At 54.0% G+C, this 18,576-nt stretch overlaps 2 protein-coding genes across 3 annotated transcripts; one reads left to right on the forward strand and one right to left on the reverse strand.

Annotated features, from left to right (window-relative positions):
- The first annotated feature begins 236 nt into the window (after positions 1-236).
- Positions 237-3,654, forward strand: polr1g (RNA polymerase I subunit G). Of its 2 annotated transcripts, none has more exons than XM_072490099.1 (3): positions 237-396; positions 1,626-1,773; positions 2,626-3,654. In XM_072490099.1, exons 1-3 carry the CDS (start codon positions 240-242, stop codon positions 3,266-3,268), a joined length of 948 nt encoding a protein of 315 aa, XP_072346200.1. In that variant the 5' UTR covers positions 237-239; the 3' UTR covers positions 3,269-3,654. The 2 variants fall into 2 exon arrangements, with proteins under 2 accessions (XP_072346200.1, XP_072346201.1); XM_072490100.1 differs by lacking the exon at positions 237-396 and adding an exon at positions 1,394-1,498.
- A 3,715-nt stretch (positions 3,655-7,369) lies between these two features.
- On the reverse strand, positions 7,370-17,099 carry LOC140402365 (uncharacterized). Its single transcript, XM_072490098.1, has 2 exons — positions 16,993-17,099; positions 7,370-10,486 (listed from the first exon to the last, which is right to left on the reverse strand). The coding sequence occupies exon 2, from the start codon at positions 10,472-10,474 to the stop codon at positions 8,354-8,356; it is 2,121 nt and encodes a 706-aa protein (XP_072346199.1). The 5' UTR covers positions 10,475-10,486; positions 16,993-17,099; the 3' UTR covers positions 7,370-8,353.
- Positions 17,100-18,576: the final 1,477 nt, after the last annotated feature.

Genomic DNA, 18,576 nt, shown 5'->3' on the forward strand with positions numbered 1-18,576 from the left:
GTTGGCCGGGAGGTGGAGCGGCCGCCCATTCAGCGGCCGCGCTCCGTGAGGAGAGGAGCCGCTTCCCGGCCCGGGGAAGGCGGACGGTCGCATTCTGAGCTGAGAGCGCCGCCCGGGGGGGGGGGAAACAAATCCCCCCGCCCCCAGGGGCAGCGATGGTGCGGTCCGGGCCCGGACCATCCCATTCGGAGCGGCGGGCTGGGGGGCGTTTCCCGTCTTCCCCCGCCCCGCGGACAGCGATGGTGCGGCCCGTGTCCCACGTGCTCCCCCCCCGGGAGGGAGACGGGCCGGCGGCCATGGCGGCGGCGGACAGGCGGCGCTGGGAGGTGTCCGGCAGCGAGGAGGAGGCCGATGCCCCCGGCACCGCGCCCCCTGCCCGGGAGAGTGGCCAGGCGGGTGAGGAATATAACCCCCCCCCCCCGGGGATGGTTAATGGGGACGGACCAATACCCCCCTCACTTGGGGATGGTTAATGGGGACGGACCAATACCTTCCTCACTTGGGGATGGTTAATGTGGACGGACCAATACCACCCCTCACTTGGGGATGGTTAATGGGGACGGACCAATACCCTCCTCACTTGGGGATGGTTAATGGGGATGGACCAATACGCCCCTCACTTGGGAGACTGTTACAGGGGATGGACCAATACCCCCCTCACTTGGGTGACGGTTAAAAGGACCGGACCCACCCCCCCCTCCATTCCCTTGGGGGATAAGACCATAAGACACAGGAGCGGAAGTAAGGCCATTCGGCCCATCGAGTCCACTCCACCATTCAATCATGGCTGATTTCAACTCCATTTACCCGCTCTCTCTCCATAGCCCTTAATTCCTCGAGAAATCAAGAATTTATCAACTTCTGTCTGAAAGACACTCAACGTCCCAGCCTCCACCCCCCTCTGTGGCAATGAATTCCACAGACCCGCCACTCTCTGGCTGAAGAAATTTCTCATCTCTGTTCTAAAGTGATTCCCTTTTATTCTAAGGCTGTGCCCCCGGGTCCTAGTCTCCCCTGCTAATGGAAACAACTTCCCTACATCCATAGTTAAATGGAATGGACTAAACCCTCCAGCCACTACTCTCTTGGGGAACGGGGACAGACCAATCCGCCCTCCCCCACTCACTCTCTTGGTGATGGTTAATGGGGATGGTCCAAAGCCCCCCGCCCCCCCCTCCAACACACACACACACAAAAATGGGGGTGCTTATTGAGGACGAACCAAACCCCTCACCCTCTTGGTTGGGGACCGTTACAGGGGACGGACCAACCCACACACCCCCAGCCGTGAGGGATGGTTAAAAGGGATTGACCAACACCTTCACTCCTCTGGCAGCAGTTGGAGGGCATGGACCAAACCCCCCCCCCCCCCCCCGGGGATTGGCAAGGGGGGTGGACTAAAACCTTCACCTCCGAGATGGTCAAAGAGCTGGACTGAAACCCTCAGTGGAGGGGGTTGATTGATTGATACGATGAGAAATGTCCTCTTTTGTGCCAGGTATAAACCATCACCCCTTCCCTTGCCCCCCTCAATTCCAAGGCTTCTCCTGGTATTGCCTGCATTTTCTGGAGAGATGGTTCTTGTCAATCTACTGAGTGTGTCTCGTTTTTTTTTCCATTTTCAGGATCCGGTAAGAGAACCAAATTCGAATGCCCTTCGGAATTTCTCCCGTGCCTATGTGCGCCTTTGTGCTCTCTCACGCCCGAGAAGGTGAATGATCCTTCCACCGAGCTCTGGCTCATCAAAGCCCCCGCGGACTTCGATCCCCAAGGGTGAGTGTCATGGGCGATGGAGGAAATGCGCGGAAACTGGTATCATCTGTAAACCTGTAGCTCTGTCAGGTTTTATTGTTCAATACAATGCAAAGCTCTTGGAGAAACAATTTAGCTCTGGGCGTTGGTCAGCGGGTTACACTCTCTCCCTCTAACTCAGGAAGGTAATGGGTCCGGTGAAATATGGAGGGAGTGCTCCAACATTGACTTTCGGATACAGGGAACTCATCAGGGCTCGTCAGACAAATCCACGACCGCTGCCATCTAGGAGGACAAGGGCAGCAGGTACATGGGGCCACCACCCTCTGCAGGTTCCCCTTAAATTCACTCACCACCCTGACTTGGAAATATATTGACCGTTCTTTCACTGTCGCTGGGTCAAAATCCTGGAACGCCCTGCCTAACAGCACTGTGGGTGTGTGTACGCCACATGGCCTGCAGTGGGTCGTTTCCCCACCACCTTCTTGAGGGGCAGTTAGGGATGGGGGAAATGCTGGTCTAGCCAGCGACGGTCACATCCTGAGAATGAACATTTCAAATTGTTAAACCAAGGTAAAGGACAGTGCATTCTCCCCACTGTCCTATTGATAATTATCCTGCAAACACAGTTTTTGAAAAATTATCTAGTCTTTATCAAGTCATTTGTGGGATCTTGCTGTAAACAAATCGCCTGCTACACTTCCTACATTTCAAGTGACTACGCTTTAAAAAGTTGACATATACATTTTGGAATGTGCTGATCCACTTGAGGTGGTTTCTAAGTACAATATTGTTACCTGATGGTATGCAAAGAGATTTTTATTTGCACTTGGACCTAACACTCGATACGTTTTTACTCATTTTCTATTTCAGTTTCTCCGGAAGGAAGATCCCTTTGGTCGGTTTTCAGACACTCAAGTCAAAGACGTACAGGGACAAACTGTACAACGTGTTTGGCTCGTCCAGCGGAGCAGAAGGGGTCAGTCTGGTCCTCCCGCTGGAGAAGGAAGGCCACGGCGAGAGCTGTCCACCGTTTGCCGGTTGCATCACCATCGGAGAGAGCTGGGAGGATCCGGCCGGGAGCGAGGGGCTGCGCTCCATCCCCGTCAGCCCGGCGCCCAGCATCCCGCCGGGCCTGAAGCTGAGGTTCCAGCCTTTCGGCGCGGCCGTGCCCTGGCGGCTGCCACGGAAACGCCACGGGGACTCGGCCGTGGCGCCGGAGCTCAGTGACCAGGGGGAGCCCGCGGCCAAGAGGAGGAAGGGGGCGAATACGGTGGCGCTCGGGGGGCACGAGCCAGAGCAGGAAGCCTCGGGTGACACTCGGAGAAGGAAAAAGGGGGACAACGAGCAGGAAGAGGCTGCCTTCAAACACTCAGGCACCGGATCAGTGGAGCTCGGACACAGAAAGCGGGAGAAGAAAAGGAGAAAACAGCAAGAGGCAGAGATCGCACAGACTGTGCTCTGCGAGGTGGTCTTGGGTCACAAGAAGAAAAAGAAGAAAAAAGATAAACATTAATGGTTGACTGTGACACACAAGGTCTTTACCAGTTGAAAAATATTAAACCATGTAGTTTACAGGTGACCTGAGGTGCAAGGGGCAGCATTTTTGCTGTATACTTTGACAGACTGTTTCTTACCCGCATCCAACACCTCGGGGCTTTTGGTCTGAATGTATATTTTCTCATTCACAATACTTGCGAGACATCGCACCCCAGACAAACTCAGCAATCACGGTGTGCAGCTTCTACACCCTGCTGTGTTTGTTCCCCCAAAATCTATGTTCCTCCTCTCAGGCTGCTGAATCTGCCCAGATGTAATCCTTTTGTACACTGTGAACCCCCCCCCCCTCAAATTTATAATGTTTTCTTTTCAGAAGAATAAAACTTGCAGTGGGAGTGTGAATTGGAATTACTGTGCTGTTAATCCCGACAGTCGCCTTCGATTCCATTCAGTAGCTCGCTGCCATTTCCTCAAGCCAAATGCCGTGAAACCAAGGTGGGGTAATAAGAGTCAACGTGCGGATCAGTCGAGATCTAACTGTAACATTCCGAGAAGGCTGATCCCTGGGATGAAGGGGTTTGTCTGGGGAGGAGAGGTTGAGCCACCACTCATTGCCGTTTAGAAGAATTGAGAGGTGACCTCATTGAAACCTAAAGGATTCTGAGGCGGGGGCTCGACAGGGTGCTGTCCTGCGAGGATGTTTCCCCCTCGCAGAGTAATCCAGAACTCGAAGGCACCGTTTAAAAATAAAGGATTTCCCACTTCAGACGGAGATGAGGAGAAATTCCCTCTCGGAGGGTCGTTAATCTTTAGAATTCTCTTCCCCCGGAGAGCAGTGGGAGGGCCGGGTCACCTGATTATATTCAAGCCCGAGTTAGATAGATTTGTGATTGACAGGAGAGTCGAGGGTTATTGGGACAGGCAGGAAATGGTGTAGAAGCTACACTTGGATCAGCCATGATCTTATTGAACGGCGAAGCAGGTTCGAGGGGCTGAATGGCCTCCTGTGTGCTTTCCTATTTTAAAACTTTGTTCATGGGATGTGGGAATTGGTGTTGAGACCAGAGTTTATCTTTGTTCGTTAAGGCAATGTGGACAACGCTGGCTAGGCCAGCATTTAGCACTCATCCCGCATTGCCCCTTGAGAAGGCAGTGATGGTCAGCTTTCTTGAACCGCTGCAGTCTGTGTGTGTGTGTAGGTACACCCACAGTGCTGTTAGGGAGGGAGTACCAGGATTTTGACCCAGTGACAATGAAGGAACAGCCGATATATTTCCAAATCAGGTTGGTGACTTAGAATCATAGAATTTAGTGCAGGAGGAGGCCATTCGGCCCGAGTCTGCACCAGCCCTTAGAAAGAGCACCCTACCCAAGGCCACACCTCCACCCTATCCCCATCTAATCTTTTGGACACGAAGGGCAATTTATCATGGCCAATCCACCTAACCTGCACATCTTTGGACTGTGGGAGGAAACCGGAGCGCCCGGAGGAAACCCACGCAGACACGGGGAGAACGTGCAGACTCCGCACAGACAGTGACCCAAGCCGGGAATCGAACCTGAGACCCTGGATCTATGAAGCAACTGTGCTAACCACTGTGCTACCGTGTTGACCTAGGGGAACCTCCAGATGGTGGTGTTTCCCCCTGTGTCTGCTGCCCTTGTCATCTAGGTGGTCACGGTTGAGGGTTTGAAAGGGGCCTTGGGAGTTCCAACAGTACACACGGCTGTTACTGTGCCATCAGTGGTGGAGGGAGTGAATGGTTAAGGTGGTTGATCGGGTGCCAGTCAAGCGGGGTTGCTTTGTCCCGGATGTTGTCAAGTGTTGTTGGAGCCGCACCCAGCCATCGCAAGTGGACTGTATTCCATCACGCTCCTGACTTGTCGATGGTGGACAGGCTTTGGGGAGTCAGGTGGCAAATTGCTCGCCGCAGGATTCCCAGCCTCTGACATGCTCATGTAGCCACAGTGTTTATATGGCTGGGTCCAGTTCAGTTTCTGGTCAATTGGATGGCACGGTAGCACAGTGGTTAGCACTGTTGCTTCACAGCGCCAGGGTCCCGGGTTCGATTCCCGGCTCGGGTCACTGTGCGGAGTCTGCACGTTCTCCCCGTGTCTGCGTGGGTTTCCTCCGGGTGCTCCGGTTTCCTCCCACAAGTCCCGAAAGACGTGCTTGTTTGGTGTATTGGACATTCTGAATTCTCCCTCTGTACCCAAACAGGTGCCAGTGTGGCGACTAGGGGCTTTTCACAGTAACTTCATTGCAGTGTTAATGTAAGCCTACTTGTGACACTAAACATTACCAATTTAATGGTAACCCCAGGATGTTGATAGTGGGGGATTCAGTGATGTTAATGCCATTGAATGTCAAGGGGCAATGTTTAGATGGTCTCTTACTGGAGATGGTCATTGCCTGGCACTTGTGTGGCGCAAATGTTATTTTGCCACTTGACAGCTTAAGCCTGGATATTGCCCGGGTCTTGCTGCATTTGGACAAGGACTGCTTCAGTATCTGAAGAGTATGGATAGTCAGAGGCTTTTCCCCAGGGTAGAGGGGTCAATTACTAGGGGGCATAGGTTTAAGGTGAGAGGGACAAGGTTTAGAGTAGATGTACGAGGCAAGTTTTTTAGGCAGAGGGTAGTGGGTGCCTGGAACTCGCTGCCAGAGGAGGTGGTGGAAGCAGGGACGATAGTGACATTTAAGGGGCATCTTGACAAATACATGAATAGGATGGGAATAGAGGGATACGGACCCAGGAAGTGTAGAAGATTGTAGTTTAGTCGGGCAGCATGGTCGGCACGGGCTTGGAGGGCCGAAGGGCCTGTTCCTGTGCTGTACATTTCTTTGTTCTTTGAGTTGTGAATGGTGCTGAACATTGTGCAGTCATCAGCAAGCAGCCCCGGGGGGCAGACAGCAGTTAGCACTGCTGCTTCACGGCTCCGACGACCTGGGTTTGATCCCGGCTCTGGGTCACTGTCCCGTGTGGAGTTCGCACATTCTCCCCGTGTCTGCGTGGGTCTCGTCCCCACAACCCAAAAATGTGCAGGCTAGGTGGATTGGCCACGCTAGGGGGAAATTGGGTACTCTTTTTTTAAAAGTTTTTAAATAAAGTCAGCGAACATCCCCACGTCTGACCTTATGAGGGGAGGTCATTGATGAAGCAGTTGAAGATGTTCGGGTCTGGGACACTACCCTGAGGAACTTCTGCAGTGATGTCCTGGAGCTGAGATGATTGACCTTCAACATTCCCAATCATCTTCCTTTGTGCCAGGGATGACTCCATCCAGTGCAACCCTCCCCCCCGATTCCCATCGATTCCAGTTTTGTTAGGGCTCCTTGATGCCACACTTGGTCAAATGCTGCCTTGATGTCGAGGGCAGTAACTCACCTCTTACCCTGGAAGCTGGATTAATGATGGTAGGGATACAAATCTGTAAAACAGGACGTTAGGGGAGAGGTTATCGTAAAATCCCTACAGCGCAGAATGTGGCTATTCGGCCCATTGAGTCTGCACCGGCCCTTGGCAAGAGCACTCTACTTAAGCCATCCTCATAACCCAGTCTAACCTTTTGGACATTAAGGCATTCTATCGTGGCAAATCCACTTAACCTGCACATCTTTGGACTGTGGGAGGAAACCCACGCAGACACGGGGAGAAAGTGCAAACTCCACAGTCACCCGAGGCTGGAATCGAACCCGGGTCCCTGGAGCTGTGAGGCGGCAGTGCTAACCACTGTGCCACCGTTACTAAGTGTGAGGGAGATAGACTAACCAGTTGAGATATATTCACTAACAGGGCTGGGCCCAAGACAAGCAACAGTAGGAGGAAGGTGCATTAACATGTCAAGCTACAGCTGGTAATGGCGGGTTCTAACTGAGCAGGTGCAGTCGTGACAGTGCACAGAGGTAAGTTGACAAGCACTTGCAAGGGGTAATGAACCCCGTGTGAGGGAGACCTATTGAGGTTGTATTACTGAACTCACCGGAAGGACTACGCAACTGGGCATTACTGTGGTTGAAAGGTCAGGCTCGAGCAAGTCTCCAGGCCAGATCGCAGCTGAAGGCGTCAACATTTCCGCTCCGAGCATAAAAACCCAAATAAAAGACATCACCATGAATAGTTTTTTCTTTTAATTCGAACGCAAGGCCCTTAAATCAACAAGTACTGTTTTAAAAAAAACTCAAATCTACAAATGAATGTTCTGTCTAAAAAAACTCAAGTTGTGTTTTCACATCTCTGCCCGTGAATTAGACCCACCTGCCGTACAACTGAGCAGATACCGACATCGGACAAAGATCACCAACTGTGCCAGTGTGTGTCTCCCTATGCCCCCCACCTCCTCCACAGATGCCACTGGCTCCTTATTGGCATACAGGCTCCCCACGGGTCCCTGGCTGATTTCCCCCCACTTCCCCAGAGTGTCAACAGCAGGACAGTTTGTATGAACGGGTAAGGGGGTGGAAGATTGCGGGAAAGGACAGTCATCCGAATTCAATCCTGCCCTAGTTCAGCCCCGTCTTTCTAAATTTACCAATCGCCCACCTCGTGCCCCCCTGTGGTGACTTGTGCCCCGAAGATGCACTTGTAAACAACCGGGATTTTAAAACACAAACGGGGGGGCCAAGCAGTTGGATGGAAGGACCAGGACGATGATATGCGGCAAGGAGAGAGAGCCACGGTACGAGTGCAGCAGCAGGTGGCGGGGAAGGGCCCGCAGACATGGCATGGGGCAGTTCCCCGGCCAACTGCCCACACTCCAGCTCCACGTGGGTATGCCCTCTGTCCGAAGGCCCTTCACTTCCACATGAGTGTCTCATCGCTCTGCTATCCAGGTGCAATCCGCTTCCTTGTCCCTGAACAGTAGGTTTACAGAGATGGAAAATGCAAATCCCGGGATGAACTCAGCCCCCCCCCCCCCTAACCCATGGGAGCAGGGATACTGTAATCAATCATAGCCAATCCTACCCCTATCCCTCTACCTGTTCAAGAGAGGCTAACTCACCAACAGGGCAAGAAGTCAAACCTAGAATCTTCCTGTTTCGTGCAGCTCACTCAATAAGCCGACAATGCAATGGGAGATTCTGCATTGCAACGATGGTTTATTTGTTTGGATGATCCGAAGACGTGTCCAGTTCAGAATCCAACAACCTCTTCATCCAGCAGCTGGTGCCGTGTGTCACCATGTCCTTCTTCAGCTTGAACTTTTCACCGCACGCCCCACAGGGGTGGAGGTGGCTTTCGAGGTGTCGCTCCAGGTCGGCCTCACTGAGGACGATCTCGAAGCAGACCTGGCACAGGGCCTGGCCCTGGGAGAGGTGGCAGGCCATGTGGCGGAGGTGCCTGTGCTTCCGGTCGTTCCCCAGGCCGCACAGCTGGCACTCGTAGAGGGCGGTGCCGGTGTGCGTGGCCACGTGGAGCCGCAGCTCGCGCTCCCGCGGGAACCCCCGCCCGCACACCTGGCAGAAGAACCGCCTTTCCTTGCCGTGGGCGGCTAAGTGTTCAGTCAAGTGGCCTCGCTTGAGGAAGCCTTTCCCACAAACCTCGCAGGAGTGTTTGCGCAATCGTTTTTGTTTCCTCGAGCCAGCCGCTGTTTTGCTGAAATGGCGTTGCTGCTTGCCCTCTGAAGCCTTGCCGCCCTTCTTGCAGTGAGACGCCCGGAAGTGTTTGCCCGGCACCCAATCTGACCCCTTTTTGCTGCTGGCTGGCGCCTTCGCCCCTTTGGCCAGCTGGCACACCAAAGACTGTATCCTTTCTAAACCTGGGTCCTGGCGCTTGTGCTGCTGCCCGTTGCCGTGGCACCCACGACACTCAGGTACACAGCGTCGTGAAGAGGAGCGGGTGGGCATGGCATTTTTCTTCTCAGTGGCCTTGCTCGCCCCCAGCTGGCTCATCGGTCCCTCCTCCGAGGGGTGGCATCCGTCGCATGCCTGGCAGCGCCACCCTTTCCCCCGCCGCCGCCGCAACACCTTGCGCTCCTCCGTGCCGACGATACTGCAGGTGTGGCGGTCAGGAAAGCCTCTGGCGGCGGGCGCCATTGGTGGTGCCCTGGGCCTGGTGCTGCCCTCGTCTTCGCTCAGCTCTGTCGCCTCCGAAAGCTCACTGTCGCCGTCCAGGCTGCTGTCGGAGCTGCTGAAGAAACCGCCCTCCCGGGCGTTCTCCAGCACCAGGTCGTCATCGCCCGGGAACCTCACCTCGCCCTCCTCCAGCTCGTAGTCCTCGGCCTGCCCGAGGGGAGGGGGGGTCGAGGCGGGCCCTGCCTCCTCCCCGCCAACTCTCACCACGGTGATGCCGCTGAGTTCCAGAACCAGGGGCGCCTGCTCCTCCTCGGGGTCTTCCACCTTCGGCCACTTCAGGCCAGGAGGCCCCGTGTCCTTGTCCGCTGCCTCCTGGCTCTCGGAGCAGCCGTCTCCCCCAGGCCTCTCGGCCAGCTCTGCTTCCCGCTTCACCTCGGGGGCGACGCTCCACCCTTCCGCCGCCTTCGGGTCTTCCTCCGCTTCCCTGGGGGGCAGGCAGCTGGTGGCGTGCTCCAGCAGCCGTTGGGTGCAGTCAAAGGCCAGGCCACAGTGCAGGCAGTGACACGGCTTCTCCGCGTGGCACTGAAGGTGCTCGCTCAGGCCCTGCTGCTCCTCGAATGCCAAGTCGCAGTGGTGGCACAGTAGCGTTTGTAATTCCCGCGTAACCTCCGGGGTCTCGGCCTTGATGGATACTGGGGCCTGGTGATTTTGCTCAACCAGCGGGGCGGCGGGCGTACATTGGTCCTGGTGCAGCCCGGCACCAAAGACGAACGGGTCGCTTTTGCTGGAGGCGAGGGGGGCCCCCTCCTCGCTCTGCCTCTCCCCCTCCTTGCTCTGCCTCTCCCTCGGCGCAGCCGCCGCCGCGGCGGGAAACCAGGCAGCGTTGTAAAGTTTCAGGAAGCTGAGCGAGGCCCTGAACCGCTCCGGGTCGGAAGGCGAGGAGTCCAGGCGCCCGGTGTACATCAGCTGCAGGATCAGGTCGAAGTGGTCAGGGCTGACGGCCTGCGAGCTCAGCGCCACCTGCGAGGCCTCCTCCGGCTGGTTGACAAAGAGTCTGTGGAAGTACGAGCTGCAGGCCGCCAGCACCACCCGGTGGGCCCGGAAGTGGACGTCGCCCACGGCGATGGAGCAGTCGCACAGGAAGCCGTACTCCAGTTGGGAGCAGAGCTGCTGCAGCACGTGCTCGCTGTGGCTGCAAATCTGCATCCTGCCCGTCACCTAAAACAGACCAGAAACCCCACCGTTAAAAACAACGTCCAACACAAACACTTCCAGCTGAGAGCAAGAACTCTGCAGTTAAACATACAGAACATGGAGGAAAATCTAACACCAGCCACTCAATAGGTACTAGGACTGGTGGCCAAAAGCTTGGTGAAGCCTGTAGGATTTATGGAGTAAGGGCAGCACGGTGGCGCAGTGGATAGCACTGCGGCCTCACGGCGCCGAGGTCCCGGGTTCGATCCCGGCTCTGGGTCACTGTCCGCGTGGAGTTTGCACATTCTCCCCGTGTCTGCGTGGGTTTCGCCCCCACAACCCAAAGATGTGCAGGGTAGGTGGATTGGCTAAATTGCCCCTTAATTGGAAAAAATGAATTGGGTACGCTAAATTTATTAAAAAGAGAGGATTTATGGAGTATTTTATGAAACAGGAGCGGGTTAAGAAATCCCAGTACGACATTCCCACCTATAGTTCAGCGAAGAACATTGCGGAGGGATGTTCAAGCGGCCAGGTTTGGAGGCTTTTTAAAAATGTTTTCTTTCATGGGATATTTGGGTCACTACCACGGCCAACAATCATAGAATCCCTACACTAGAGGAGGCCATTCGGCCCATCGAGTGCACCCACCCTTCGAAAGAGCACCCCACCTCTCCTCTCCCCTCTTCCCCCCCCCCCCCCCCCCGATCCCCGTAACCCCACCAAACATACACAGCTTTGACAAATCTGGACTCGAAACGTTAGCTCTTTTCTCTCCCCACAGATGCTGTCAGACCTGCTGAGATTTACCAGCATTTTCGCTTTGCTAACCTACACATCCTTGGGACACTAAGGGGCAATTTTAGCACGGCCAACCCCACCTAACCTGCACGGGTTTGGACCGTGGGTGGAAACCCGAGCACCTGGAGGCAACCCGTGCAGGCTCTGCACAGACAGTGACCCCCAAGCTGGGAACTGAACCTACGGCCCTGGCGCTGTGGGGCAGCAGTGCTGACCGCTGTCCCAGCGTGTGCGTGCGCGCCCCCCCCCCCCCCCCCCTTTGAACTGAGTGTCTCGCTCGGCCATTTCAGAGGGGCGGTTAAGAGTCAACCCCTTCGCGAGGGGTCTGGAGTCACGTGTAGGCCAGACCGGGTAAGGACGGCAGATTTCCTTGCTCTCCCTCAAAGTGTTTTTACGACATTCAAGATAGGTTTATGGTCACCGTTACTGAGACTAGCTTCATATTCCTGATTTATCAACTGATTCCACCAACTACTGTGGGATTTGACCCGTAAATATTCCTGCTTTCAAGCCCCCCTCCACCAATATCAGTCAAACACTCTTACTTGACTAACCAATAGAAATCAACCAACGCAGCACGGTAGCATAGTGGTAGCACAATTGCTTCACAGCTCCAGGGTCCCGGGTTTGATTCCCGGCTTGGGTCACTGTCTGTGCGGAGTCTGCACATCCTCCCCGTGCGCGCGTGGGTTTCCTCCGGGTGCTCCGGTTTCCTCCCACAGCCCAAAGATGTGCAGGTTAGGTGGATTGGCCATGATAAATTGCCCTTAGTGTCCAAAATTGCCCTTAGTGTTGGGTGGGGTTACTGGGTTATGGGGTTACTGGGTTATGGGGATAGGGTGGAGGTGTGGACCTTGGGTAGGGTGCTCTTTCCAAGAGCCTGTGCAGACTCGATGGGCCGAATGGCCTCCTTCTGCACTGTAAATGCTATGAAATCTAGTCCAAAGGTGTGTAGGTTAGGTGGGATTACAGGGCTAGGGTAGTGGGTCGCGGTACGGTGCTCTTTCAGAGGGCCGGTTCAGAACCGATGGGCCGAATGTACTGTAGGGATTCTATGATTATTCCCTGCCCATCTTCAATATTCACTAACTTGGAAACAAAAGTACATGAACAGATTTTTTTCTCTTTTCAATGCCCCAATAGTTTTTTCTGCTGGATTGGCTCTGGACAGCGTCCCACAGATTAATCCTCCGTTCCTGCAGGTGCTGGCTACCTTGGGAATGGGACGATGGTGAACATTAGGATTGAATCCCCATTTATACAAAGTAGCAAAGATTAGTGGGAGACCAGAGGACTGGGAAATCTTTAGGGGGCAACAGAAAGCTACTAAAAAAGCTATAAAGAAGAGTAAGATAGATTATGAGAGTAAACTTGCTCAGAATATAAAAAGATAGTAAAAGTTTCTACAAATATATGAAACAAAAAAGAGTGGCGAAGGTAAATATTGGTCCTTTAGAGGATGAGAAGGGAGATTTAATAATGGGAGATGAGGAAATGGCTGAGGAACTGAACAGGTTTTTTGGGTCGGTCTTCACAGTGGAAGACACAAATAACATGCCAGTGACTGATGGAAATGAGGCTATGACATGTGAGGACCTTGAGAGGATTGTTATCACCAAGGAGGTAGTGATGGGCAAGCTAATGGGGCTAAAGGTAGACAGGTCTCCTGGACCTGATGGAATGCATCCCAGAGTGCTAAAAGAGATGGCTAGGGAAATTGCAAATGCACTAGTGATAATTTACCAAAATTCACTAGACTCTGGGGTGGTCCCGGCGGATTGGAAATTAGCAAACGTGACACCACTGTTTAAAAAAGGAGGCAGGCAGAAAGCGGGTAATTATAGGCCAGTGAGCTTAACTTCGGTAGTAGGGAAGATGCTGGAATGTATCATCAAAGAAGAAATGCGAGGCATTTGAATGGAAATTGTCCCATTGGGCAGACGCAGCATGGGTTCATAAAGGGCAGGTCGTGCCTAACTAATTTAGTGGAATTTTTTGAGGACATTACCAGTGCGGTAGATAACGGGGAGCCAATGGATGTGGTATATCTGGATTTCCAGAAAGCCTTTGACAAGGTGCCACACAAAAGGTTGCTGCATAAGATAAAGATGCATGGCATTACGGGGAAAGTAGTAGCATGGATAGAGGATTGGTTAATTGATAGAAAGCAAAGAGTGGGGATTAATGGGTGTTTCTCTGGTTGGCAATCAGTAGCTAGTGGTGTCCCTCAGGGATCAGTGTTGGGCCCACAACTGTTCACAATTTATATCGATGACGTGGAGTTGTGGACCAAGGACAATGTGTCCAAGTTTGCCGACGACACTAAGATAAGTGGTAACGCAAAAAGTGCAGAGGATACTGGAAGTCTGCAGAGGGATTTGGATAGGCTAAGTGAATGGGCTAGGGTCTGGCAGATGGAATACAATGTTGACAAATGTGAGGTTATCCATTTTGGTAGGAATAACAGCAAAAGGGATTATTATTTAAATGATAAAATATTAAAACATGCTGCTGTGCAGAGAGACCTGGGTGTGCTAGTGCATGAGTCACAAAAAGTTGGTTTACAGGTGCAACAGGTGATTTAAGAAGGCAAATGGAATTGTGTCCTTCATTGCTAGAGGGATGGAGTTTAAGACTAGGGAGGTTATGCTGCAACTGTATAAGGTGTTAGTGAGGCCACACCTGGAGTATTGTGTTCAGTTTTGGTCTCCTTACTTGAGAAAGGATGTACTAGCACTGGAGGGTGTGCAGAGGAGATTCACTAGGTTAATCCCAGAGCTGAAGGGGTTGGATTACGAGGAGAGGTTGAGTAGACTGGGACTGTACTCGTTGGAATTTAGAAGGATGAGGGGGGATCTTATAGAAACATATAAAATTATGAAGGGAATAGATAGGATAGATGCGGGCAGGTTGTTTCCACTGGCGGGTGAAAGCAGAACTAGGGGGCATAGCCTCAAAATAAGGGGAAGTAGATTTAGGACTGAGTTTAGGAGGAACTTCTTCACCCAAAGGGTTGTGAATCTATCGAATTCCTTGCCCAGTGAAGCAGTGGCGGCTCCTTCATTAAATGTTTTTAAGATAAAGATAGATAGTTTTTTGAAGAATAAAGGGATTAAGGGTTATGGTGTTCGGGCCGGAAAGTGGAGCTGAGTCCACAAAACATCAGCCATGATCTCATTGAATGGTGGAGCAGGCTCGAGGGGCCAGATGGCCGACTCCTGCTCCTAGTTCTTATGTTCTTATCTAATCCCAACTGATGAATAAAGGCCGGTCATGGGCAGGAGGGGAGACTGTGCCCCACCAGGCCTGGAATGGGAGGGGGTCTCCAATTAACGCCCCGCAGGGCAACAACTGGGTGGAACAACCACCTCACTTGCCAAATTACATCCTTTCCCCCTCCCCCCCCTTTGTCACATTGCACCCATTTCCCCAATTGCACCCTGTTCCCCATCTTCTTTGCTCAGTTGTACCCCATTCCCTCCCTTTTCCCAATCGTACCCCATTCCCTCCCTTTTCCCAATCGTACCCCATTCCCTCCCCCTTTGCCCAATTGTACCCCATCACCCCTTTGCCCAATCATACCCCGTTCCCTTCCCCTTTGCCCAATTGTACCCATTCCCTCCCCCTTTGCCCAATTGTACCCCGTTCCCCTCCCCATTGCCCAATTGTACCCCATCCCCTCCCCCTTTGCCCAATCGTACCCCATTCCCTCCCCCTTTGCCCAATCATACCCCGTTCCCTTCCCCTTTGCCCAATTGTACCCATTCCCTCCCCCTTTGCCCAATTGTACCCCGTTCCCCTCCCCATTGCCCAATTGTACCCCATTCCCTCCCCCTTTGCCCAATTGTACCCCATCACCCCTTTGCCCAATCATACCCCGTTCCCTTCCCCTTTGCCCAATTGTACCCATTCCCTCCCCCTTTGCCCAATTGTACCCCGTTCCCCTCCCCATTGCCCAATTGTACCCCATTCCCTCCCCCTTTGCCCAATTGTACCCCATCACCCCTTTGCCCAATCATACCCCGTTCCCTTCCCCTTTGCCCAATTGTACCCATTCCCTCCCCCTTTGCCCAATTGTACCCCGTTCCCCTCCCCATTGCCCAATTGTACCCCATTCCCTCCCCCTTTGCCCAATCGTACCCCAGTCCCTCCCCCTTTGTCCAATCGTACCCCATCCCATCCCCCTTTGCCCAATTGTGCCCCATTCCCTCCCCCTTTGCCCAATCATAGCCCATTCCCTCCCCCTTGGCCCAATTGTACCCCGCTCCCCTCCCCCTTTGCCCAATCGTACCCTGCCCCCTTTGCCCAATTGTACCCCATTCTCTCCCCCTTTGCCCAATTGTACCCCATTCCCTCCCACTTGGCCCAATTGTACCCCATCCCCTCCCCCTTTGCCCAATCATAGCCCATTCCCTCCCCCTTGGCCCAATCGTACCCCGCTCCCCTCCCCCTTTGCCCAATCGTACCCTGCCCCCTTTGCCCAATTGTACCCCATTCTCTCCCCCTTTGCCCAATTGTACCCCATTCCCTCCCACTTGGCCCAATTGTACCCCATCCCCTCCCCCTTTGCCCAATCATAGCCCATTCCCTCCCCCTTGGCCCAATCGTACCCCACTCCCCTCCCCCTTTGCCCAATCGTACCCTGCCCCCTTTGCCCAATTGTACCCCATTCTCTCCCCCTTTGCCCAATTGTACCCCATTCCCTCCCACTTGGCCCAATTGTACCCCACCCCCTCCCCCTTTGCCCAATCGTACCCCACCCCCTCATCCTTTGTCCAATTGTACCCCATTCCCTCCCACTTGGCCCAATCGTACCTTGCTACCGTCCACCTTTGCTCAATTATACCGTTCCCCTCCCCCTCCCCCTTTGCCCAATCGTATCCTGCCTCCTCTCCCTTTGCCCAACCTTACCCTCCCCCTTTGCCCAATTGTACCGTTCCCCTCCCCCCCCCTTTGCCCAATCGTACCCTGCCCACTCCCCCTTTGCCCAATCTTACCCTCCCCCCCATGGTACCTTGCTCCCCTCCCCTTTGCCCAATTGCGCCGTTCCCCTCCCCTCCCCTTTGCCCAATCGTACCCTGCCCCGTCCACCTTTGCCCAATCGTACCCTGCCCCTTCTCCCTTTGCCCAATCGGACCCTGCCCCCTCTCCCTTTGCCCAATCGGACCCTGCCCCCCCTAACCCTTTGCCCAATCAGACCCTGCCCCCCCCTCTCCCTTTGCCCAATCAGACCCTGCCCCCCTCTCCCTTTGAACCAATCGGACCCTGCCCCCCTCTCCCTTTGAACCAATCGGACCCTGCCCCCCTCTCCCTTTGAACCAATCGGACCCTGCCCCCCTCTCCCTTTGAACCAATCGGACCCTGCCCCCCTCTCCCTTTGAACCAATCGGACCCTGCCCCCCTCTCCCTTTGCCCAATCGTACCTGCTCCCCTCCCCCCCCTTTGCCCAATTACACCCCGCTCCGCTCCCCCTTTGCCTAGTTGTACCCAGTCGCACATACCCTTTTTGCAGGGCAGAGCGACCGATCGGCACATCCAGAAGGGTGCAATCGCACGGCGGGGCCGCGGCATGTTCGGCTCCGCGCTGACCTCCTGCCGAGGCTTTTGTGTGGAAACGTGGGGATGTTTTAGTGAGGTGTTGTTGTTTTTTTTGCACGACCTGCTCCATTCAAACCGGATCGTTCCGACGCCCGTGAGGACCCTGCACCGCCCCCCCGGTGTGAACTCACCTCCCCTCCGCCGCTCTCTGCTCCTCTCCCGGTTCAGAGTGAATTGCTACACTCTGAGTGACAGCTGCTGAGCCGGGGCCTCCCTCCCGGGCCAACGTTCCAAGCACTTCCGGTGGCGGCCGCACATGCGCGGTTCACACCGCAGCTGCACGCCGGGAGTTATAGTTTCTCTGCTCAGGACACTGGCTCCCCCACCATTGGAGCTGACCTGTCCAGCCCTGGAATCCACACTCTGGGAGGGATGTGATAGCACTTAATAATATTAATCTCTTTTTAAAAAATAAATTTAGAGTACCCAATTCATTTTTTCCAATTAAGGGGCAATTTAGTGCGGCCAATCCACCTAGCCTCCACATCTTTGGGTTGTGGGGGCGAATCCCACGCAAACACGGGGAGAATGTGCAAACTCCACACGGACAGTGACCCAGAGCCTGGATCGAACCTGGGACCTCGGCGCCGTGAGGCAGCAGTGCTAAACACTGCACCACCGTGCTGCCCCATATTAATCTTTATTAACACTGCAATGAAGTTACTGTGAAAAATCCCCTAGTCGCCACACTCCGTTGCCTGTTCGGGTAAACGGAGGGAGAATTCAGAATGTCCAATTCACCTAACAAGCACGTCTTCCCGGACTTGTAGGAGGAAACTGTAGCACCCGGAGGAAACCTACGCAGACACGGGGGAGAACGCGCAGACTCCGCACAGTGACGCAAGCCGGGAATCGAACCCGGGTTCCTGGCGCTGTGAAGCAACAGTGCTAACCACTGTGCCGCCTTGCAAAGGGGGAAGGGCGTTGCCTGGGCTGGGGAGTTTCAGTTACATGGGGAGATTGGATAGACTGGGGTTCATAATCATAGAATCCCTTCAGTGCAGAAGTGGCCCATCGAGTCATTGATTATCATAGAATCTAGAGTGCAGAAGGAGGCCATTCGGCCCATCGAGTCTGCACCAGCTCTTGGAAAGAGCACCCGACTCAAGCCCATACCTCCACTCTATTCCCGTAACCCAGTAACGCCACTTAACCTTTTTGGACACTATGGGCAATTTAGCATGGCCAATCCAGGTCGGGATTCTCGCCCAAGGTCAATGGAGTTCTCCATTATACGCGGCGTTCTTGTCCGACATTCTAAAGAGCACCCTAACTAGGCCCACTCCCCCCACCCTATCCCTGTAACCCCCGTCTAACCTTTTGGACACAACGGGCAATCCACCTAACTCGCACATCTATTTTTTGGATTGTGGGAAGAAACCAGAGCACCCTGAGGAAACCCACGCAGACACGGGGAGAAAGTGCAGACTCCACACAGACAGTGACCCAAGGCCAGAATTGAACCCGGGTCCCTGCGCAGTGAGGCAGCAGTGCTGACCACTGTGCCGCCCATTAAGAAAATGGGTTATAAGACAGAGGAGCAGCATTATGTAATTCAGCCCATCGAGTCTGCTTCGCCATCCAACCATGGCTGATATGCTTCTTACCCGCCATCCAACCATGGCTGATATGCTTCTTACCCCCATTCTCCTGCCTTCTCCCCATAACCCCTGATGTCCCTATTAATCAAGAACCTATCCAACTCTGTCTTAAAG

Source organism: Scyliorhinus torazame, chromosome 25 (assembly GCF_047496885.1).
Source record: "Scyliorhinus torazame isolate Kashiwa2021f chromosome 25, sScyTor2.1, whole genome shotgun sequence".
Classification (NCBI taxonomy): Eukaryota; Metazoa; Chordata; class Chondrichthyes; order Carcharhiniformes; family Scyliorhinidae; genus Scyliorhinus; species Scyliorhinus torazame.

Coding starts and splice junctions, on each gene's coding strand:
- polr1g (XM_072490099.1), top strand. CDS start 240: ATGGTGCGGCCCGTGTCCCACGTGCTCCCCCCCCGGGAGGGAGACGGG. Junction 397..1,625: donor CCGGGAGAGTGGCCAGGCGG/GTGAGGAATATA, acceptor TTCCATTTTCAG/GATCCGGTAAGAGAACCAAA. Junction 1,774..2,625: donor GCGGACTTCGATCCCCAAGG/GTGAGTGTCATG, acceptor TTTCTATTTCAG/TTTCTCCGGAAGGAAGATCC.
- LOC140402365 (XM_072490098.1), bottom strand. CDS start 10,474: ATGCAGATTTGCAGCCACAGCGAGCACGTGCTGCAGCAGCTCTGCTCC.